The 25,142-nt window shown below is 41.4% G+C and overlaps 1 protein-coding gene across 3 annotated transcripts in view; it reads left to right on the forward strand.

Moving 5' to 3' along the window:
• LOC140741719 (MICOS complex subunit mic25-b-like) overlaps positions 1-25,142 on the forward strand; it is a 693,418-nt gene that overhangs the window by 381,359 nt on the left and 286,917 nt on the right. For all 3 annotated transcript variants that reach the window (XM_073072022.1, XM_073072021.1, XM_073072019.1), the window contains one exon: positions 13,398-13,468. In XM_073072022.1, coding sequence (XP_072928123.1) covers positions 13,398-13,468 — 71 coding nt within the window. The remainder of the gene's footprint in view (positions 1-13,397; positions 13,469-25,142) is intronic.

The raw sequence follows: 25,142 nt of genomic DNA on the forward strand, positions 1-25,142 counted from the left end.
TCTGGTGACATATGCAAATCTTGATAGTAGATTTACTTTGATACTGACTTTACTGTATTTCTGGATTTTATAGGCAGTTTAAATGGTTTTGGCATGGTCTAGATGGGCTGAAGGGCCCATTTTTGTGCTGTACCTTTCTATGACTCCATGACTCTATTTCCAGTATCCATGATATTTTGCACAATCGAGTATCATCTCTGTGATGATGTGTTTAAATATAGGTTCCTGTTGATGTTAAATGACATATTTTTCCTGTTTTTTCTCAACATTTCTTTTAATGCTTAATATCACATGGTATTTCCCAAACCTCAATACCACTATGAGTATATGCTGATACTTTATTATTTTCCCACTGACCTATTTGAACTTCTGCTTTCATATGTACTTTCAAAATCAGCTGCCAGTTCAGATTTCGAACTCTGATCACATGTTGCAATGAAATGTAAATACTGCAGCTAAGGGGAAATGAGATTTTCACATCTGATGTATATTCCACGCCCAATATCAATGTCAAGTTGCACATTGGCACAAGGGATTCTGCAGATGCTCGAAATCTTGAGCGACTCACACAAAAAGCTGGAGAAACTCAGCTGGTCAGGTAGCATCTATAGAGGGGAATAAACGGCCGACGTTTTGGGTCGAGGCCCCGCAGTCAGATTGTTTGTTGTTCCAGGTTCCTGTAGATTGCTCAGGTTAATCATGTTGATGTCACTCATGGCCAAAAAAGCTCATCAATGCCTCTACTTCCATTGGGGCCTAAAGAAATTCAGCTTGTCCCCAAAATCTTTTATAGTTTTTATTGACGTCCATAGAAAGCAGGGTGGAGATGTGAGCCACTCCTTCCCTCCGCTAGCCTGCAGGTCACCCTTGGGCAGGGTGTAGCACCTGCTTATCTCACCCCCACTCCCCCTCCCACCACGATCAGAGTCACATGAAGCCATGGGAGCAGGTGATGGATGGTCGTATGAGCAGCTGGTATGTATCACAAGTCCTGGTTATGTGACCACTGATGCCAGGCAGACAATATCTGAAGAGTATTGATAATGGCTGGGGTCACCTGTCTTGTAAAGACACTGCCCAGAAGAAGGCAATGGCAAACCAATTCTGTAGAAAAATTTACCAAGAACAATCATGATCTTGGAAAGATGGTAATCTCCCATGTCATACGACACGGCACATACAAAGATAGAAAGCATTCTGTTTGGTTGCATAACAGTTTGGTATGGCAATTGCTCTGCCTGTAACCACAAGAAACTGCAGCTCAGCACATCACAGAAACCAGTCTCACCTCTGTGGACTCTGTCTACACTTGTGACTGCCTCATAAAGCGGTCAGCGTAATTAAAACTTCACCCACCCAAGATCCAAAAGCAAAGTGCGCAAGGCTATGATCAGAGACATGCTGTTTGCTGATGATGCAGCAATTGCACCAGAGCAGATTTCACTTCCCCCAGGCCTGCAAGGAACTTGGTCTGACTATCAGCCTGAGAAAGACAAACGTTTTGGGATGAGATGTGAAGACACCACCATTGATAGCTACCAACTGGATATTATTCGGCCTCTTTACTGGGAGCTCCTTTTCCTTTTTTGCTTTCTAAGATTGGTAGTCGAGACCTTAATCCTATTTGTGAACCTTATGCAGTCCTGGGTAGGTCTGTAGTCTAGTGTATTTTTTTTTCTGCTTTGTTTTTTACGTAGCTCTGTCTAGTTTTTGTACTGTGTCATGTAACACCATAGTCCTGAAAAACGTTGTCTCATTTTTACTATGTTCTGTACCAGCAGTTATGGTCAAAATGACAATAAAAGTGACTTGACTTGACTTGATTATTAAACATACATTAAGAATTTGGTTTCAGTTTCGTTGATTCTTTGACTTCAATAATTTTGTTCTTTTTAGTAAAATCCATCTCAATTATTTTTTTTAAACCATCAATTTCCGATTGGACCTTTTCAATTTGGAAAACCAAAGGAATAGTAACTTTTTTAGATTTGTTTATGGGGAATTGTTTAATGTCTTTTACTCAGTGGACAACTATGACTGATCTAATGCACACTTTTTTAGATATTTACAAATTAGGAATTTTCTACGTAGCTTACTTCCAAATTTTCCCTTGGCTTATTCACCCAATATAATAGATACTCTTTTTCAGGTTAAACCATTTTAAAAAGGACTGATAACTATAATTTATAAATGGTTATTGAATTTGTATATGTTATCTAATGATAAAATTAAAGCTGCGTGGAAATTGGAATTTCAGGAGTCACTTTCAGATAATCAATGGGATAAAATTTTTCATTTGGTAAATACTTCATCTATTTGTGCCCGTCATTCCTTGATACGGTTCAAGGTAGTGCATCGGACGCATATGTCAAAGGATAAATTAGCCCGTATCTTTTCCAATATTAATCCTATTTGTGACAGATGTAATATTGAGGTGGCTACTTTAACACATATGTTTTGGTCTTGTATCAAGATAGATAATTTTTGGAAAGAAGTCTTTAAAACTTTATCGAAAGTCTTGAATTTGGATCTACAACTGAATTTACTTACAGCAATTTTTGGGAGCATTCCATCGGAAGCAGGATATATTTCTGTTTCCGCTCAACGGATGATAACTTTTACAATTTTATTGGCTAGGAGAACCATTTTGCTTAAATGGAAAGATTCTAATCTACCTACTACTCTTTATTGGCTTACCTCCATTATGTCCTGTTTAAATTTAGAGAAAATAAGAAGTCGGACATTTGATACATCCTTTAAATTTGAGGAAACTTAGCGACCTTTTATTCAATATTTTCATATGCTTTGACTTATGGCTCTTCCAGTTATCTTCTCGAGTATGTACGACCAGGCTCAAGGACCGCTTCTATCCCATTCTTAAATTGAACTCTTGTATGATAAGATGGACACTTGGCCTCACAATCTACCTCATTATTATCTTGCTCTTTATTGCTTTCCCGCACTGCACTTTTTCTGTAACTGTTACACTTTATTCTGCATTGTTATTGTTTTACCTTGGTCTACCTCAATGTACTGTTGTAATGAATTGATCTGTATGACAAGTTTTTCATGGTATCTTGGTACATTTGACAATAATACACCATCACCAGTGTCAATACAAAGACTGTTGGTTGTTCCAGTTTTCAAAAGATAGTTTGTTACTCTAGATTCCAGCATCTTCAATCTTTTTCTTTGTTTCCATTGATGAACTATAGATTAGGTATTGTAGTGATTCATACTGAGAAGTCCAATTTAGTACACAAAGTACAGAAAGCTACCAAAATTTCTGTTTAATATCACTAGACAACAAAGATTTTCTTCCTAAATATTTTTGGATGTTATCTTATAGATTTTGGGCTGCTGATCATGGAAATCACAATGTAATTTCCCTATCATGTACCATTTTTACAAAAAATGCCTATATTTGATATTTCATTTCATCGTTCAAGTCAGAATAACTGATGCCAAGATTAAGGAAGAATTTCTGGTGGTCGACAAGTCAATTTCTGGTGGTCCATCAGTGACTGGCAATTCGAAACTTCTAGTGGGACTGGAAAATATCACATGGAAGACATTCAAAGATGATGTTGAAAATTGTCTTGGCAACTACAACATGCTGCACGTGTACAAAACCATGAAGTGCACCATGTCTCTAAAGATTCATTTTCTGCATTACCATTTAGACATCTTCCCTGCAATTCTTGGTGCTGTCAGTGACGAGCGTGATGAAAGGTTTCACCAGGACATTGCGGTCATGGAGAAGCGGTATCAGGACAACTGGAATCCATCAATGCTGGCTTGTTGGACAGTTAAACAAGGAGCCTCAGACACTGAGTACAAACAAAAATATTCAGCAAGACATTTTTAACTTAGTTGAACTATTGCAAAGCGTTAGCACCGTTATGCAATTAAGCACATTTTATTCAATTAAAGTTAATTTCTTGTTTCTCCTAATTCCTATGTAATACAAGTAATTTGAAATTATATTTGTGTTCAGCTTCAAGAAGAAAAAAACTTCTGAGGAAGCAACACTTTTGAAAAAAATAGTTGTCCAGTGTATTCATTTTCAGATTATGGGCGTTTCTTGCAAAACCAACATTTATTGCCTGTCCTGAACTGCTCTTAAAGTAAATGACATAGTCAGCCATTTTGATTAGAATGAACCACACTGAATTAGGCTTCGAGCACATTAATGTCACAAACAGGCCAGGCAATTTTCTTCCCTAAGGAAATTAGGGAAGGGGTCATAAAACAGTTATTATTACTGATGCTAGCATCTTATCTCAGATTTAAAAAGCATTTAAATTCTCTACTTGCATTGGTGATAACTGGATCATCAGTCCTGATTTCTGCCTGCTAGTTCAGTAAGCATAAGGAACCCTGCTGCCTCTCTCCAATTATTGAATAAATGGAACGTGTGGAAGGGAATTCAGATTCAGATTTATTTATTTATCACTTGTACATTGAAATATACAGTGAAATGAGTTGTTTTGTGTTAACAGTCAACGCAACTTATACAGTTGTTGAGACCCATCATGAATTGGGGTCAGCTTTTTCGAGCACCTCTGCTCCATTCGCCAGAACTCTCCGGTGGCCAAACATTTTAATATTGAATCACATTCCTTTTCCAACATGTCCATCTATAGCCTCCGCTCACACCATGATGAGGAATAAAAGCAACAGCTTATATTCCATCCGGGTAGCCTCCAACCTGATGGGATGAATATTCATTTCTGCTTCTGGTTAAAAAAAAAATTATTCCCTTCCCCTCCCCTCTTCAATTCCCCACTCTGGCCTCTTACCTCTTCTCATTTGCCTGAGTCACCTCCTCCTTCTCTTTCTCCTATGTTCCACTCTCCTCTCCTATCAGATTCTTTCCTCTCCAGCCTGCACCTTTCTACTGGGCTTCACCTATCACTTTCCAGCTAGCCTCTTTCCCCTCCCCTCACCTTCTTATTCTCACATCTTCTCCCTTCCCTTCCAGTTCTGATGAAGTGTCTCGGCCTGAAAAGTTGATTATTTATTCATTTCCATAGATGCTGCCTGCCTGCTGAGTTCCTCCTGCATTTTGTGTGTGTTGCCCTGGACTTCCAGCATCTGCAGAATGGATCTTATATGAGATGTGAGGCCAAATTTGGAGTTATGCTATGTGCATTGTTCTGGTCACTTGCCTACAAGAAAGATATCAATAAGATTAAAGAATAAAACACACAAAATGCTGGAGTTCAGGCAGCATCAATGGTAAGAAATAAACAGTCGATGTTTCCGGCTGAGACCCTTCATTAGGTGAAATATTAACCATATAACCATATAACAATCACAGCACGGAAACAGGCCATTCCGGCCCTCCTAGTCCGTGCCGAACTCTTAATCTCACCTAGTCCCACCTACCCGCACTCAGCCTATAATTCTCCACTCCTTTCCTGTCCATATACCTATCCAATTTTACCTTAAATGACACAACTGAACTGGCCTCTACTACTTCTACAGGAAGCTCATTCCACACAGCTATCACTCTCTGAGTAAAGAAATACCCCCTCGTGTTTCCCTTAAACTTTTGCCCCCTAACTCTCAAATCATGTCCTCTCGTTTGAATCTCCCCTACTCTCAATGGAAACAGCCTATTCACGTCAACTCTATCTATCCCTCTCAAAATTTTAAATACCTCGATCAAATCCCCCCTCAACCTTCTACGCTCCAATGAATAGAGACTTAACTTGTTCAACCTTTCTCTGTAACTTAAGTGCTGAAACCCAGGTAACATCCTAGTAAATCATCTCTGCACTCTCTCTAATTTATTGATATCTTTCCTATAATTCGGTGACCAGAACTTTACACAATATTCCAAATTTGGCCTTACCAATGCCTTGTACAATTTTAACATTACATCCCAACTTCTGTACTCAATGCTCTGATTTATAAAGGCCAGCGTTCCAAAAGCCTTCTTCACCACCCTATCTACATGAGACTCCACCTTCAGGGAACTATGCACTGTTATTCCTAGATCTCTCTGTTCCACTGCATTCCTCAATGCCCTACCATTTACCCTGTATGTTCTATTTGGATTATTCCTGCCAAAATGTAGAACCTCACACTTCTCAGCATTAAACTCCATCTGCCAATGTTCAGCCCATTCTTCTAACCGGCATAAATCTCCCTGCAAGCTTTGAAAACCCACCTCATTATCCACAACACCTCCTACCTTAGTATCATCGGCATACTTACTAATCCAATTTACCACCCCATCATCCAGATCATTTATGTATATTACAAACAACATTGGGCCCAAAACAGATCCCTGAGGCACCCTGCTAGTCACCGGCCTCCATCCCGATAAACAATTATCCACCACTACTCTCTGGCATCTCCCATCTAGCCACTGTTGAATCCATTTTATTACTCCAGCATTAATACCTAACGACTGAACCTTCTTAACTAACCTTCCATGTGGAACTTTGTCAACCTGAGGGGTTCACTCAAAGGGTGATGCGAGTGTGGAACGAGCTGCTGGTGTAAGTGGTGGATGTGGGTTTGATTTCAACATTTAAGAGAAGTTTGGTTAAGTACATGGATGTATGATCCAGGTGTGGGTCAGTGGGATTAGTCAAAATAACAGTTTGGCCCAGACTAGATGGGCTGAACTCCAGTTTACGATGACTCTACTGAAGTTAGGTAACAGCTTACTGCTGGTTCATAAAGCAAGACTTATGACTAAGTACTTTATTAATAGCACTTTGTCTGTGGTAAATTATGATTAACTAATCAAAAACAATGAAGAAGTCAGCGAAGACTGCTCCCCTTGCTCCAGGCTGTGCATCTGCGAGCTTTGCGATGATTTGTTCTGCTGTGTGTTGAACTGAGATTGACACTGTGGGCTGACTCCAGCTGATCGGGGCTTCAGGTCTATAGACTCAATTTTCTTCAATTGACTTCAGCCAATAGGCTGGTCCTGGACTTATTTCCACTTGGCATGATTAACTTGTTATTATTTAATTATTTATGGTTTTATATTGCTGTATTTCTACACTATTCTTGGTTGACGTGGCTGTAACGAAACCCAATTTCCCTCGGGATCAATAAAGTATGTCTGTCTGTCTTATTCTGAATGCTTTTGCTTTCTTTTATTGCTTGCATGATTTGTGTTTTTTTTTCTCTTTCTAGACATTGGGTGTTAGTCTTTTTTTAAATAGGGTTGTTTTGGATTTCTTGTTTTGTGGATGCCTGTAAGCAGATGAACCTGAAGGTTGTATAATTTATACATACTTTGATAATAAAAGTACTTTGAACTTTGGAGCTCAAAGGGACTATTTCTGTGCTGTCATGCTCTATGACTCTATAACCTCAGGATATACTGGGACCAAAATAGAAAAGGAAATAAATGTGGCTTTGAAAGTTCGTAGATTGTAGGAAGAAATAAAGTTCTTAGAATGAAGTGGCTACTGGATCTGGGTTCAATGAAGGAGATAGAAAATAAGCTGACAATTCCTTATGGATCATTATAAAACAATGATCGGTGAATATTGGATTAGCTTTTTTAAAGTTCTTACATTCTGCTGACATTGAGCATGTAATGTCACACACGACCAGTGTCTAGTTGAATGACAGATTGCATTTGTATTGTGTTTCTTTAATCTAGTAAAAACAATCCGGTGGTGACTTTCTCTCCAAAGTACTTTATTAGGTTTAAGGTATTGGCAGATATCCTAAAGAATATATTAAAGGTGTTTCCGTTCTTTCACACCCTCTTGCTTCATTCTTGCTTTTGCTAGTTTGCTCATTTGCCCCGAGGTGATTTAAGACCATAAGACATAGGAGTAGAATCTGGCTATTCAGCCCATCGAATCTGTTCTGCCACATCTTCATGGCTGATTCATCATCGCTCTCAACCCAATTCTCCTCCCTTCTCTCCATAGCCTTTGACATCCTGATTTTAAAAAGAGCCTTAAATATATCCAATGAATTGGCCTGCACAGCCATCTTTGGCAATGAATTCCATAGATTCATTACCCTCCAGCTAAAAAAGATTTTCCACATCTCTGTTCTAAATGGACGTCTCTCAATTCTGAGGCTGTTCCCTCTGGTCCTAGACTCTCCCCCCTCCCCCCATTGGAAACATCCTTTCCACACCCACTCTATCCAGACCTTTCAATACTCAATAGGTTTTATTGAGATACCTCTCATTCTTCTAAACACCACTGAGAAAACGGGTCCAGGGCCATCAAACACTCCTCCTACATTAACCCTTTAATTCCTGGATCATTCTTGTGAAACTCCTCTGGACCCTCTCCAACACCTGCACATCTCTTCTTAGAGAAGTGGCCCAAAGTTGCTCACAGTATTCCAAATGTGATCCGACCAATGCCTTATAAAGCCTCAGCGTTACATCCTTCCTTTAGTATTCTAGCCCTCTCAAAATGAATACTAGTGTTGCATTTGCCTTCCTTACCACCGACTCAACCTGCAAGTTAACCTGCACGAGGACTTCCAATTCCTTCTGCACTTCTAATTTTTTGAATTTTCTCCCCATTTAGAAAATAATCCATGCTTTTCTCCCTTGTGCCAAAGTGCATGACCATGCACTTCCATACATAATATTTCATCTTCCATTTCTTTGTCCATTCCCCCAATCTGTCTAAATTCTTCTGCAGACACCCAGCTTCTTCAAAACTTCCTGCTCCTCCATCTATCTTCACGTCACCTGCAAACTTGGCCACAATGTTATCAATTCCTTTATCCAAATCCTTGACATACAATATGAAAAGAAGCAGTTCCAACACTGACCTCTGCAGCACATCACTAGTCAATGGCAGCCAACCAGAAAAGGCCCCCTTTATTCCCACTTGTTGCCTCCTGCTAGTTAGCCAATCTTCCATCTATGCTAATACCTTTCCTGTAATACCATGGGCTCTTACTTGAGGGAGCATCGTGTTGTCATAGGTTACAATAGGACATTGATAGGATGCAGAGATGGGTGGAGAGATGTCTGCAGCCTCTTGTGATCCTGTGCATTGGCGCCTCCATACCAGTCTGGGATGCAACCAGTCAGAATGCTCTCCACAGTCAATCTGTAGAAATTTGCTAGAGTCCTTAGTGAACGTACAAAATCTCTTCAAACACCAAATGAAGTAGAGCCACTGGCATGTCTTCTTCACGAGGAATGTTAGATTGATGGTTGAGGGAGAACTTTACAAAGTGTGCAACAAGTGATAGCACAGGAGGACATTCCATGTCCAAAGTGTCTAAGCTAGCCAGAGTCTGGAGTGGGTAAGACCAGAAAAACATAAGACTTAAGAGCAGAATTAGGCTATTCGCCCCATCAAGTTTCCTCCATTCAATCATGGCTGATTTATTATCCCTCTCTACTCTATTTTCCTGCCTTCTCCCAATAAGCTTTGATGCCCTTACCTCTGCTTTAAATGACCTGGCCTCCACAGCCATCTGTGGCAATGAATTCCACAGATTCACCACCCTCTCGATGAAGAAATTCCATCTCATTTCTGTTCTAAAGGGATGTCCTTATATTCTGAATCTGCACCCTCTTGTCCTGGACTCTCCCACTTTTGGAAACATCCTCTCCTCATCCACTCTGTCTAGGTTGATCAACGTTTGGTCGAATTCAATAAGATATGATCTTTGATAATAGGTTGACCTTGAATTTGAGATACCCCTCATTCTTCTAAATTCCAGTCAGTTTAGGCCCAGAGCCATCAATGCTCTTCATAGTTGGCCCTTCCATTTCCTGGATCATTCTCATGAACCTCCTTAGGATTATCTCCAAAGTCAGCATGCTTTTTCTTAAAATGGCTCACAATACTCCCAGTGTGCTCTAACGAATGCCTTATAAAGCCTCAGCATTATATCCTTGCCTTTTTATTCTAGTCCTCTCAAAACAAATGCTAACATTGTATTTGTCATCCATAATACTGTCTCAACCTGCTGGTTAACCTTTAAGGAGTCCTGCACAAGGAGTTGTAAGTCCCTTTGCACCTCCGATCTTTGAGATAGGGAATGAAGTGAGGTAAGGTGAAGAGTGGACTCTCTTGTAGTACTTTTTGAACACTTAGAAAGAGATGAGTAGTGCTACACTGTCCCCAGCCTGGTGGCATGAACATTAGTTTCTGCAACTTCTGGTAAATTTTCCCACTCTCCCTTTCCAATTCTTCAATTCTCCACTGTGGCCTCTTCCCTCTCTCCTTGCCTGCCTATCACCTCCCCCTGATGTCCCTCATCTTTCCTTTTCTCCCATTATCCTCTCTCCTATCAGATCCCTTCTTCTCCAGCCCTTCACCTCTTCCACCTATTACCTCCCAGCTTCTTTTTTCACCATTCCCTCCCCCAACCACCTGACTTTACCTGTCACCTTCTACGTACTCCTTCTTCTACCCCCCACCCCAAGCTCCTTATTCTGGGATCTTGCCCCTTCCTTTCCAGTCCTGATGAAGGGTCTCATTCCTGAACAGCGGCTGCCTGACCTGCTGAGTCTCTCCAGCATTTTGTGTGTGCTGCACTGCCATTTGTTACAATTTGCATTATGCAGCCATTGTTTCCGCTGTGATGATGAAGTTTACAGAATAATCAAACAGCATTTTCCATCACTCACTTAGAATGTCTATGGACACCTCCCTTCTATTTGTCCTGTAGCGTATCACCACCGCCTTTCAGTTAGACAAAATCACCTTCACAGCAGCAATTAAAACTATGAGAGAATGACTTCCGCTGTGTATAATATCTGTGTCACGATCATCCCTGACATTTATCTTAGTAAAGATCGCTTCTTGACAGCAAAACCTTTCAAATCAGTATCATCAGGCTCTAAATAAACAACGCACTTCAGCAATTTAAATAGTATTACCTAAGTAACCACAAATGATGTTAGCCGATAGCTTCATGTCTAATTTTCCCATTTTTAAAAGTGTGCTCCATGTTTTCGAACCCCTGGGGGTTTCTTCCTTTAGGTGATGAAGCGCTTATCCCAGTTTAGAAGATGGTACTTCATCATCTGACAGAGGAAACCCCTAAGAAGCGTGAGAGTTCTGTGCTATTCACTAAGGATCAGGTTATGATTTATCGATGGCCTGATAATCAGTTTAAAAAAAAACGGGAAACAGTGGTGGTGCTTTATAAAAGAACCACTGATGTTATTTTAGTTGTGTTGAAGCTTCTTTGTCTAAAATGACCCCCAGATACTTACAAAAGATTTTGCAGATGCTGGAAATCCAGAGCAACATACACGAAATGCTGGGGAAATTCAGCAGGTCAGGCAGTATTGATGGGGAAGAATAAACATTTGATATTTTGGCCCTAGGCCCTTCATCGGGACTCCCAAAATGTCGACTCTTTATTCCTTTCCATAGATGCCGCCTGACTTGCTGAGTTCCTCCAGCGTTTTGTGTGTGTTGCTTCCCCCAGATATTCCTTCCTGTCATCAGTGTTGTGCCCCAGTGGAAGTTTCTCTGGCCTTAGAGTCATGGAGTCATGGAACATCAAAGTACAGAAGCAGACCCTTTGGCCCATTTAGTACATGCTGAACTATTTTTCTGCCTCATGCCATCAACCTGAACCTAGACCAAAGCCCTCCATACCCCTCCTATTCATGTACTTATTCAAATTTCTCTTCAATGGTGAAATCAAACTTGCATCCACTACTACCATTGTCAACTCGTTCTGAACACTCACCACCATGAGTGAAAAAGTTTCCCCTCAGCCCCCCCCCTAAACATTTCACCTTTCACCTTTAATCTATGAGCTCTGGTTTTAATCTCATCCAGCCTCAGTGGAAGAAACCTGCTTGCATTTACCCTGTTCATTATGTGCCCTGTCATATGACTTGGGTTATCATGATCTTCCCACGACCATGATTGTTCTTGGCAAACTTTTCTACAGAAGTGGTTGCCATTGCCTTCTTCTGGGCAGTGTCTTTACAAGGCGGGTGACCCCAGCCATTATCAATACTCTTCAGATATTGTCTGTCTGGCATCAGTGGTCACATAACCAGGACTTGTGATATGCACCGGCTGCTCAAACGACCATCCACCACCTGCTCCCATGGCTTCACTGGACCCTTACCGGGGTTGTGGAGGGGGGTAAGCAGGTGTTACACCATGAGCAAGACTAGTGGAGGAAAGGAATGTCTTACACCACCTCACATAAAGATGAGAAGTTCTCATTATCAGATGAACTGTGAAATAAGTTGGGTGCCATGGTAGCATAGTGATTAATGCAAAGCTATTACAGCTCAGATTGTCAGACTTCAGAGTTCAGTTCTAACGCCATCTGTAAAGAGTTTGTACATCCCTCCCCATGAATGTGTCAGTTTTCCGGCTTTCTGCAGGTGCTTTGGCTTCCTCCCACATTCCAAAGATGTACCGGCTAGTAGGTTAATTGATCATTGTAAATTTTCCTGTGATTAGCCGACTAGTTAAATAGGTAGCTTGATGTTGCTATGCGCTCATTGGGCCGGAAGACCCTGTTCTGCGCTTTATCTCTAAATAAAAACAAAGATAAATAAAATCTCTGTCTGCTGGACAAAATAGATCCAATAGCACTCTTGTAATGCATAGTACAGTACAGGAACAGGCCCTTTGTCTGTGCTGATCATGAAGCCAGTCTAAACTAATACTATCTGCCTGCACATGGTCCATATCTATCCATTTCCTACCAGTTTACATGTCTGTCTAAATGCCACTTAAACATCTTCTATCACCTCTCTGGCTGCACGTTCCAAGCACCTATCCCCTTCCGGGTAAAAAGTCTTTCTCGCTTTCCCCTCCCATCTTTAAGTCCTTCAGCCTCTGGTGCTCCAGAAGAAACAACCCAAGTCTATCTGACCTTTCCTTATACTAACACTACTTCAGCCTGTTCAGCCTGGAGACACAGGAGACTGCAGGTGCTGGAATCTGGAGCAACAAACAATTTGCTGGAGGAACTCAATGGAGTAGAATAAAGAGTCAACATCTCAAGGTTCCTGATGAAGGGTCTCGGCCTGAAACATGGACTGTTTATTCCTCTCCATAGCTGCTGCCTGACCTGCTGAGTTCCTCCAACACTTTGTATGTTATTCAACAGTGACAGTAGTAGAAATTCTGATTTCTTGCATTAATTGGCACAGAGCAACCATTTGGAAGTCCATAGTTGCTTAAGAAGAACATTTTCCTGTTGTTGGCAGCAACCCAAAGTGTCCTGAGAACAGGTATTATGCAATGCCTGGGGTTTTCTCTGACTACATATATATCTTGTTCAGCCTCGTTATGTTAATATCTTCACAGCAGATGTCTGAGGATAATGTATGTCAGTGGAATATCGATCAGTATTGTATTTCCAAGGTAAACTTGATGAAGTACTGCCCATCGGTACCGTGTATATTTGAAAAAATAACCATTGCATTTATTTTCTTTCAGAAAGCTGAGTACTACCGGCTGGCCTCAGCACAATTTAATGAAGCCGCCACGATTGCAGACACCCATGTCAAGTAAGTATCCAGAGTATGAGCTACAGCGCATGCTGGTGTCACGTGAGTACGAGACCAGAAATACTGCTCTGTCTCACAGGTACAGACTGACGGCTTTGTTGGGTGCAGCCTACTGGAGGCGATTAGTTAGCTTGGAGTTTTTTGCACGCTTGCTTTTTGGGTTTGTTGCTGTTAGCTTGAATGCTATAAATATTAATTGTCAAGGATGTTGGGTGAGGAAGGATGGCCATTGCAGTCTTGGCTGGTAGCTGCTCATCCTTCAGTGATGATAACAGTTTATGGTCACTGAATGTTACTTTGGTAATGATGGATCTGCAGATAATATTGTCCAGAAGGTTCGTCGGAAGCCAAGATTGAAGCGCAGATCTTGTGGTTACGACTATTTTATAAGTTGTTCATCACAAAGAAATGACAGCAAAGCACAGAAACAGGTAACAAACTAATTTTAACCATCTCACTCAAACAAAGCACAGAAACGTGTGACAAATTCTAACTATAACCAACTCACTTGAACAAAGCACAGAAACAGGGATCAAATCCTAACTGTAACCAACTCACTCAAACAAAGAACTGCCTCCTGGGCCTTTCTCTGTACTGAAAACTCTTTCAAGCTGGACAGAAAAGGGAATCTTCACGGATGAGAACAGCAGGTGAGACAACAAGGACAACCTTGATTTACACTGCCATGACACAGGCTTAGAGACAAAGAAAGTACTGAAGTTCTGAACTCGTTATAGTTTTTCAGATTCAGCTTCAGATTAGTTTATAAATCACACGTACATGGAAACGTCATTGAAGTCTGTTGTATACTGCAAATTCCTGAATATTTACAGACAAACAGGTGATCATAGAAACATATAAATAAGCATGGGGTGGTGGGGGTGGACATTCGTCAATACATAAGGAGGCATAAGGCTCTCTTTCCCTTCTCCAGCCTGCAAGTCACCCTTGGGCAAGGTGTAGCACTGCTTAGTCCCCCAGTCAAGGTCACGAGAAGCCATGGGAGCAGGTAATAGATGGTTGTATGAGCAGCTGGTGTATATCACAAGTTCTGGTTATGCAACCGTTGAAACCAGGCAGACAATCTCTGAAGAGTTTTGATAATGACTGGGGTCACCTGCCTTTTAAAGACACTGCCCAGAAGAAGGCAATGGCAAACCACTTCTGTAGAAAAATTTGCCAAGAACAATCACGGTCATGAGACCATGATAACCCACGTCATGTGACACGGCACATAATGATGATGATGATAAGCAAGCATGAAGAGAGGTAAATTACACAAAAAATAACAATTTAGCCCCTGATCCCCCTCCTACGCACAAGCAGCAGTTAGGCAACGACCCCCCCTCCCCACCAGCAAAAAAGTACTCTCCGCCAAGCACTCAAGCGTGCAGCAAAGCATCAACAAAAACACAGACTTGCAGTACCCCAAAAACTACTTGTTCACCTGGTAATTCGACATACCACAGGCTTCACAGTATTTTGTGTGTGTTGCTCTGGATTTCCTTGTTTAAAGTAAAAACAAACTAAGACGCATATCTCTTGGGCACCTGTCTTTTTCTTGCAATTAGTTGAAGTTTTTAAAGTTACAAAACATAACAGTGGCGATGAGGTATTTTTTTAAAAACAAACCTACCTGTTGAAGTGTAGCAAAATGTTTGAGCTTAAAAGAAGTGCAGCACACTTCTATTGCAAGAGAGAAATGATCGAATAACAAGAAGTAGCGCAGCTCGGTTTTTTTCTTCACAAGGGGAGAAAGTTGGTCAAGTTTTTAAAAAAGGCAGAAAGTGGAAGAATTCATAGGTTCATAAGCATTGATTAAAATCATAAAAAAGCATAAATGGCTGGCTACTTCAGAAAGATTGATGTGTTTGTTTACAGAAAAGACAACTAGAATATGTATACTGAATGGATTGAACAGTATTTTAAAACAAATGGAATAACCAATGAGAAACAAGTGTCAGTTTTGTGGAATGCATTGTATTTAAAGGCATATTGTTTGCTTTGAAATTTAATTGCTCCAACCAAACCGGGTGAAATGAGCTTTTGCAGATATTATGGAAGTAATGGAAGATCATTTAGTGCCAAAACCTTTGTTGATTGAGAAATGCTTTAGGTTTCATAAGCGGAATCAAAATGAAGGGGCGTTAATTTCAGTGTACATGGTTGAGTTGAAGTCTGAGCATCGCTAGTTCAGTAATGGGTTTCATGATGCACTGAGATATTGTTAGGATGTCGAATCTGACAGGGTAGCATTCAAGAATGACTCCTAACTGAAGCACAACTTACATTTAAAAGAGCAGCTGAAATCATTGTATCAAAGGAAATAGCAGACAGAGGCGCAGTTGAGTTGCAGTCAGGAATGAAAGTGAATGTGATTAAAGTCACAACATCTAAACAGAAAGCTGTTCAGCTGACAGGCCTGAGAGGAAATAGAAGAGGGGAGGGGAAGGGAATTTTTTTTTAACCAGATAGAGAAATCAATATACGTGCCATCAGGTTAGAGGTTAACCAGATGGAATATATGCATTTCTCCTCCACCCTGAGGGTGGCCTCATCGTGGCACAAGAGGAGGCCATGGACCAACATGTCAGAATGGGAATGAGAATTGGAAACAAAATGTTGGGCCACCTAGAAGTTCTGCCTTTGGCGGATGGAGTGGAAGTGCTTGATGAAGCAGTCCCCCAGGTTATGATAGGTCTCACCAATGTAGAGGAGACCACATTGGAAGCACAGGATACAACAGATGGCTCCAGCAGATTTGCAGGTGGAGTTTTGCCTCAGCTGGAAGGACTGCTTGGGGCCCTGAAAGGAAGTGAGAGAAGAGGTGAATGAGTAGGTGCAGCACTTTGGCTCCTTGCAGGGATAATTGCCGAGTGCAAGATTAGTAGGAAGGGACAAACGGACAAGGGGATCACAGAGAGAGGAATACCTGTGGAAAGCAGAGAGTGGGAGGATGTAAGTATATGTTTGGTGGTAGGATACCTTTGGCGATGGCAGATGTTGAGGAGAATGATGTGTTGGATGCGGGGGCTCATGAGGTGGTAGGTAAGGACTATCACTGTTAAGGTGGTGGCAGATGAGGTGAGCACAGATGTCAGGAAATGGAGGAGATGTGGGTAACGGCAGCATCGATGATAGAGCAAGAGAAGCTCTGGAGGAGAGTTTCATCCTGGGAACAGATACAGTAGAGACAAAGGAACTGAGAAAAGGAATAGCATTTTTACGGGAGACAGAGTGGAAAAAGTTACAATCAAGATATCTGTGGGATCAGTAGGTTCATAATAGATGTCCAGAGAAGGAGACAGAGAGATTGGGAAAGAGGATGGTGATGTCAGAGATGGACCAAGTGAATTTAAGGACAAGGTGGAAGTTGGAGGCAAAAATGATGAATTTGACGAGCTCAGCATGGGTGCATGAAGCAGCACCAATACAGTTGTAGCACCATTGGTGCAGTGCCAATGTAGCAGAGGAGGAGTTGTGGAGCATTACCAGGGAATGCTTGGAACATGGTCTGTTCTACTGAGTCAACAAAATAGAAGACATAGCTGAGGCCCATTCGAATGTCCATGGCTACCCCTCAAGTCTGAGAAAAGTGGCAGAAGCCGAAGGAGAAATTGTAGAGGAATGGGACCAGTTCTGCCAGATAGGGGAGGGTGGTAGTGGAGGGGAGCTAGTTGGTTCTTTTATTGAGAGAAAATTAGAGAGCTTTAGAATTAGAATTAGAAATGTAAAATTAGAGAGGCCAAGTTGATAGGGTATAGAAGTGTATAAGGTCTGGCAATCCATGGTGAAAGTTAAGCAGTCATATCCAGGGAATTGAAAGCTAGTGAGGAGATTGAGAGCAGGATATAAGTGGGAGGGACATTTCAAAGATACTGAACTGAAGCCTGCAGATATCCAACTAAGAACCAATACTGGAGAAAAGATCATTTCTGTGTAAGCGACAAGTCAGCTTACAGAGAGGAGGTGCAGCGGCTAACGGACTGGTGCAGAGCCAACAACTTGTCTCTTAATGTGAACAAAACAAAAGAGTTGGTTGTTGACTTCAGGATTGCACGGAGCGACCACTTCCCGCTGAACATCGGCTCCTTGGTAGAGATTGTAAACAGCACCAAATTTCTTGGTGTTCACTTGACGGAGAATCTCACCTGGTCCCTCAACACCAGCTCCATAGCAAAGAAAGCCCAGCAGCGTCTCTACTTTTTGCGAAGGCTGAGGAAAGTCCATCTCCCATCCCCCATCCTCATCACATTCTACAGGGGTTGTATTGAGAGTATCCTGAGCAGCTGCATCACTGCCTGGTTCGGAAATTGCACCATCTCGGATCGCAAGACCCTGCAGCGGATAGTGAGGTCAGCTGAGAAGATCATCGGGGTCTCTCTTCCCGCCATTACGGACATTTACACCACACGCTGCATCTGCAAAGGAAACAGCATTATGAAGGACCCCATGCACCCCTCATACAATCTCTTCTCCCAACTGCCGTATGGGAAAAGGCTCTGAAGCATTCGGGCTCTCACGGCCAGACTATGTAACAGTTTCTTCCCCCAAGCTATCAGAGTCCTCAATACCCGAAGCCTGAACTGACACCTTGCCCTACTGTCCTGTTTATTATTTATTGTAATGCCTGCACTGTTTTTGTGCACTTTATGCAGTCCAGTGTGGGTCTGTAGTCTAGTGTAGCTTTCTCTGTCTTTTTTTTATTACATAGTTCAGTCTAGTTTTTTGTTCTGTGTCATGTAACACCATAGTCCTGAAAAACGTTGTCTCATTTTTACTATGTACTGTACCAGCAGTTATGGTCAAAATGACAATAAAAGTTGACTTGAATGACATTTGTAACATTGAAATACGGCAACCAACAAGCCACTTTGGCCTTATATGTGGTTAAAAACAGGAGGGCCAGCATTGTGGGGTTATGAGTGGCAGAGACAACTACAACTTGATTGGAGATCCATCCACCACATCCCTTGTAAAAGAGACAACTGGAAACGAGTTAGGAAAGGTATTGGATGATGCCACAACTGGCTCCTTGCTGTACACCACGAACCATGGCCCAGCAGATGGCAAACAGGTGTTGGTGCCGACATCTGTGCCTCTGGTTGGAAAGTATATTGGACCAAAAAAGGATCATGCTTCTCATAAGAGCAGCGTGGTCCAACTGCAACAGATTTTATAGGCAACATATCTGTGAAAGCTTCTGAAATGTTAATTAGGCGGTTACTTGCAAATTATGGCTTGGTTTTAAGCTGGAAGAGAGTTCAAGGAGTTTCAGGAAAGTTGCGAGCTTTCGGCTTTTGTGAATGAAAAGAACCTATTCTGCATGCATTAAGGTTATTGCATGAACTTCAAGCGGGAGACAAAAGCTGCTTGTAAAAGTAGATGCAAAGACCAAAGCCCAACCAGATGAATGGAAGGCCAACAAGAAAGGAGTCAATGGAGATACAAAAGCAGAGGATTTGCCAGATTCACACTACATTTATTATCAAAGTATATTTACAGAATACAACTCTTAAGATTTTTTCCTCCTGTAGGCAGCCATGAAACAAAGAAACACCATGGAACCTGTTCAACAAAACATGAAACATCAGCATGTGAAAAAAAGAGCAATTGCGCAGATGGCAAAAGGCGAGTGAACAACTCATAAATGATCAAATATCAAACCAAAAGTCCAGTCATATTCAGTTTAGCATCACGCCACTAGCCAATGCAGGCCGCAGGGCCATTCTTTGCCAAAGCACCCCAGTCTGCGTCGATTGCCCCAATCAACCACTCAAAAACAGCAAAAAAAGTAACCAGAGTCCAGAAACACATGCAACATGAACCTCAAAGTCCCCAAAATAAATACACTGCCATGAGGCTCGCCGATCAATACTGGCAATGTGAATCCCAAGACCCCTGCACCTTTTTTCCATCAGCAGCTAGTGAGAGGGCAAGGAAGACCGGTCAAATACAGGTAGATGGCACCAAAAACCCATCTGTCCTCCGCTCTCGTCCTAATCAACTTCAACCTGACTCGATGCCTCAATCAGAGAGAAGCAATGGAGTCATTCATGGGCTCACATCCTATCTCCAGGCATCCAGGCTGCACACTCAGGACCAAACCTCACCAAACTCCTCAGAGACAGCAAGGTGCCAGATCGCTCAATCGGCCCCCAAAATATACCACCAAAGTGTAAATCACTGGTTCCAGTAACATGCAGCTTAGTAGTAGAATCATATTTGAAAGAAGTAAAAGAATTAGTTTTGTGAATTGTCAGCAGGATGCTTGCTAGCGCCATCTTGATAATGTTGTGGCTGAGGAATCAGGTCGTAAAGGGAGCAATAGAAGGATTAATAAAAGAATACTCCAGTGAACTAAATGCACCTTCCTGAGATCAAGATGCACATCCTAGAAAGAAGAAAAAGAAAAAGAATGAGGATCAACAGAGAGAAAGAAGCCAGGACTGGGAGATAAGCAAGGATCGAAGAAGATCCAGAGGGCAGTGCTAAGAAAAGGAGAAGAAAGGTGTTCAGAGCTGTCAGAACCACTTCTGCAGTCTCAGAGTCAACTTCTACACCCACCATGGAAGAGGCCCCAAAACCTGAGATTGTTTGTGCAGCCACTACTCTCACCTGCCAAGGAGAGTGACCTCCCTTATCAGGAAAGATGTTATCCTATGAGAATAAGAAAGCCTCCACAGCGATTAAATCTTTAGGCCTAAATGGGATCATTTAAAATTCCATGCCATGGATGGCTGTATAGTATTTGTATTATATAGTATATTATGCATATGCTATATACAACTATAGCATATAGTATATAGTTGAGATATATATATATATATAATTGAGTTGGAGTTTATTGCTAAGCAGGGAGGAGTGTTGTGTATTTAATATTTCAGTAATATTTGTGTAATATTGTAAATATATTGTTTGATTAAGCATTATTTGTTGTTTGCATAGTGCATGTGGGTTATCTGTAAAAGTATGTAAATGGCATACGTCATCACACCATCACATCATATGTGCGCGCTTCATAAAAATTGCAGTACACTAGTTATCCCTGGCTCTCCCTTATTTTTATTTTGATTAGCTTTATGTTTTAGAGTTACAAAGCATAACAGTATAGATATGTACATAGCATGTTGACATAGAGATGGTGAGCTTAAGGAGATATTTCTATCATTTAATACAATTTCAATAGTTGGCTGGGAGAATACAGATGCTAGAACTATATGCTCTCTGTGTGATGATATGTACCGTGTTTTTCACCTTGGCCCCAAAGGAACAATGTTTCACTTATATCTATGGTTGAATGACAATGAACTTGATCTTGAACTTGAATCTGGAACAACAAAGTACAAAGTACATTTTATTACCAAGATACTTATGAGATTCATTTTCCTGCGGGCATACTCAGTAAATATATTGAATAATAACTGTAACAGGATCAAGGAAAGATCAACTAGAGTGCAGAAAACAACAAACTGTGCAAATGCAAATATAAATAACCAGCAATAAATAATGAGAACATGAGATAATGAGATAAAGAGTCCTTAAAGTGAGATAATTAGTTATGGGAACATCTCAATGGATGGGCAAGTGAGTGTAGTTATCCCCTTTTATACAAGACTCTGATGGGTGTGGGGGGTAGTAACTATTCTTGAACCTGGTGGTGTGAGTCCTGAGGCTCCTGTACCTTCAGCGAGAAAAGACCATGGCTTGGGTGATGAGGATCTTTCATGACAGTGTTACATGTAGATGTGCTCAATGGTTGGGAGAGTTTTACATGTGATGTACTGGGCCAGAGTCTGTCAGAGGAACTCAGCAGGTCGACTTGCATCAGGGTGGGGAGGGGAGGGAATTGATGGTGTTCGATCAAAAATACCACATCAGGACTGTTGTGCTGAACAGTTTGTTCCAATACTTCAGAGAGGCAACTCATATTCAAGCCGTTCACAGTGACTGAAAGCAAGTGCAGATGGGACACACAGACAGCAGATATCATGCTTGAGAAATGCAAACCTTAAAGTGGTTATTTTCAGCTGACCACAGATGTGGTTAGATAAACTGATAAAACAATTCAGACCTCGAGAGAGGAAATGTTTCAAGCAGCATGGTGTCAGACTGAAGTTATAGTTATGTGCCCAGTTGGGAAAATACTACATTGAGCCAGCTGAATTTTTAACAACTGTGTAACAACCTCTTTCACTGATATAAGCTGTTTTAAAAATTTCCCTTCTTAAAAAGAAATGAGTTTGAATTCTCAAGCTGTACTGGGGGGATTTGAACTGATAGAGTTCTGTCACTAAGCTATAAAATCACTATATCCAGGGCAGATTATTTAAAACATTTGTTACTGACCCTTTCCTGTGCAGTGGCATGATGGAGATTGTGTGCATTCCAGATTGGAACTTCAGTCATTGCTTAAAGAAGCTGAAGTAGTGGAGCTTGGGGGGAATTGTACAAATGGATGGACCACCTTTGTCCTGGACAGAGGTGTGGGGAGAAATCTAGAGACATGAGGCTGCAGATGCTGGAATTTGGAGCAATAGCTAGTCTGCTGGAGGAACTCTGTGGATTGAGTAGCATTTGGTTGGCGTGTGTGCGGGGTCGGGGGTTAGGAATTGTCAACGTTTTGGGTTGAACCCTGAATAAGGATGGATGAAGGTCATGACCCAAAGCATTGACGATTCCTTCCCCCCCCCAACGAGATACTGTTTGACCTCAAGCAGATTGCTTGTTGCATGAGAGAAATTTCAAAGTAAGCTTATTATCAAAGTACATATATGTCACCGTATACAACCCTGAGATTCATTTTCTTTTGAAGTTTCGAAACACATTTAATATCAGAGTATGTATACAGTATACAACCTGCAATTCGTTCTCTTCACAGAGGTCCATGAAACACTGCGGGTATACTCAATAAACCATAACAGAATCAATGAAAGACTGCACCAACTTGACCGTTCAACCAGTGTGCAAAAGACAACAAACTATGCGAATATGAAAAGAAAGAAATAATAATAATAATAATAATAATAATAATAATAATAATAATAATAATAATAATAATAAAAATAAGCAATAAATATTGCGACCATGAGATGAAGAGTGGTTGAAAGTAAGTCCATTGGTTGTGGGAACAGTTCAGTGATGGGGCACATGAAGTTGATGGGTAAACCAGAGCATGATGAGAATTTTTAAGACCACTGTCACAAAAATATTGTGGTTAACATCATGGATGATAGAGAGTAAGGTAGACAAACGTGAAGTGAGAAATAAAGAGAGGGAGCTATTGACTCAGCCAGGTTGTGAAGATACCTTTGTGGAGACAATTACTTGACACAGGGTGAATGACTCATTAACATGCTTTAAATTCTGTGCCCTTCTGACTTGAAATTAAATGCCCTAATAATCCTTTTCATGAGCTCTGGTAGCTGAATATCGATGACACTCAGCTATGTAACTCAGTCAGATTCTGATTGATTGATTGGATCTATCTTTGAAACGTATGATGAAATATGTCCTTTGGTGTTAACAACCAATATTCGCTCTTTACATGGCCTGAAAACTGTGTGTACTTTAAATGTTTTTTTATATATGTTTTATGTTGCTGTTGTTCGTCCTTCGGAGTTGAATATATATACTATGAAGATAGGACATGGAACAATACCTCACAGGAACAAGCCCTTCGGCCCACACTGTTGTGCTGAACCAGCTAAAAAATAAATCTAAACCCCCCCCCAAAACTAATCCTTCCTACCTACAGAATGTCTATATCCCTCCATCTTTCTCGCATTCATGTGCCTATCCAAAAATTTAGAATGAAAGTTGAAAAATCGCATACTTTTGATTTTATTTATAAATTGAGGTGCAGAATGAAATTGAGTATACCAAAGAAAACCTTTCATGTTTCAAATACTTTTTCTAGTTGCATCCAGTTCCAGCTGTGGGACAAGAAAGGCTACGTGTGCAGGAACAATTCAGTTACTGCATGATTGTGCAGCTCAGAGGAAACTGTTAACAACTGACCCAACCTAAGGTTGCGCTGGGGGCAGCCCACAGGTGTCACCACGCATTCTGGCACCAGCACAATGTGCCCACCGTGTTCAGTAGAACAACACAAGCAACGACAACAACAAATAAGCCCTTTCCCCACTCACTCACCCACTTACACACACAGACAGGCTTCAAACCCTGGACAGGCTACCTCCAAGCCTACGACCGCCAATCCTTGGGCCTGGATTCTTTGACTCCCAGACATTGGACCTTCAGCACCCTTGTCTCTAGCCCGGACTGGAGCAAGCATTTTAAACATTAGCGTAGTCACGCATAGGCCATACAAGTACTACATTTCGGCCTTTGTTGTCTTCTCTTTTTGTGTGCATGCTTATCTTCAATAAAACATTACCTTTGTGCTATAATCTATCAATGAAGCATGTGTAAACCAGATGGAAATTTAAAACATTTGCATTTTTTAAGATCCTGATGAAAGAACAGCCGGTTTGCTAAATAACTTTACAGTCCTTAAGGGTTGTGAAAGGGCCTCTCAGTACGTACAGAGCTGGTTAATAATAAATGTGGCTCTCCTACTCCTCGAGTGCTTGTGTCTCCCACTACACCTTCCCTAGTCTGTCTGTCTGCTAACTGCCACCTTCCATTGGAATCAGGATGCCGATTCTCTCATCCCTTGTTCACTTCCCTCTTTGTTTTCAGTTACCATCCCATGTCCATTTCTGGTGGCCTAGCCTCACTAGAATGTCCCACTGTGTGTCTATCTGGTGGCCTAATCTTTGTAGAATGTCCCACTGTGTGTTTTTTTCCTCCTGTACTACCCATTTCTTATTTTAAGTTTCAGTCTTCTCCCTCTGTGCACCCATAGGGCGTCAGATGACACAGGAGCAGAAGTAGGCTATTTGGCCCATTGAGTCTGCTCCATCATGGCTGATTTATTATCTCCCTCAGTTCTCCTGCCTTCTCCCCATAACCTTTGTTACCCTTCCTAATCACCAACCTTTGACATCTTTATTAATCAAGAACCTACCAATCTGGCCTTTAAATATACCCACTGACTTGGCCTCCACAGCTGTCTGTGGCAATGAATTCCACAGATACACCATCCTCCGACTAAAGAAATTCCTCCTCATCTTTGTTCTAAAAGAATGTCTTTTTATTCTGAGGCTCTGCCCTCTGCTCCTAGGCTCCCCCACTCCATGTCCACTCTTTTGGGCATTCATTTAACCACTATTTCTGGAAAAGGAGAACAAGACCATGATCAGAGAGATGAAGAAGGCCCTCATCAAATACTTGTGCTTAAGAAGACTGAAGGAAAAAAAAAACTCCTAAACACAAGAGGTTCTGCCAATGCTGGAAATGTTGAGTAATACACACCAAGTGCAGAAGGAACTCCACACGCAGGCAGCATCTATGAAGGGGAATAAACAGTCGATGTTTCAGGCTAAGGCCCTTCATCAGGACTGGAAAAGAAGTGTGGGAGGGGTGGGGAAGCAGGATCACCTGCCAGCTTGTACTCCTTCCTCTCCACCTCTCCTTCTAATTCTGGCTTCTGCCCCTTTCCTTTATCAGTCTGTATGAAGGCTCTTGGCTCAAAATCTCAACTGTTTATTCCCTGCTATAGATGAGGTCTCATTTGCTGAGTTTCTGCAGCATTTTTCATGTGTAGCTC

This window comes from Hemitrygon akajei, chromosome 19 (genome assembly GCF_048418815.1).
Source record: "Hemitrygon akajei chromosome 19, sHemAka1.3, whole genome shotgun sequence".
Taxonomy (NCBI): domain Eukaryota; kingdom Metazoa; phylum Chordata; class Chondrichthyes; order Myliobatiformes; family Dasyatidae; genus Hemitrygon; species Hemitrygon akajei.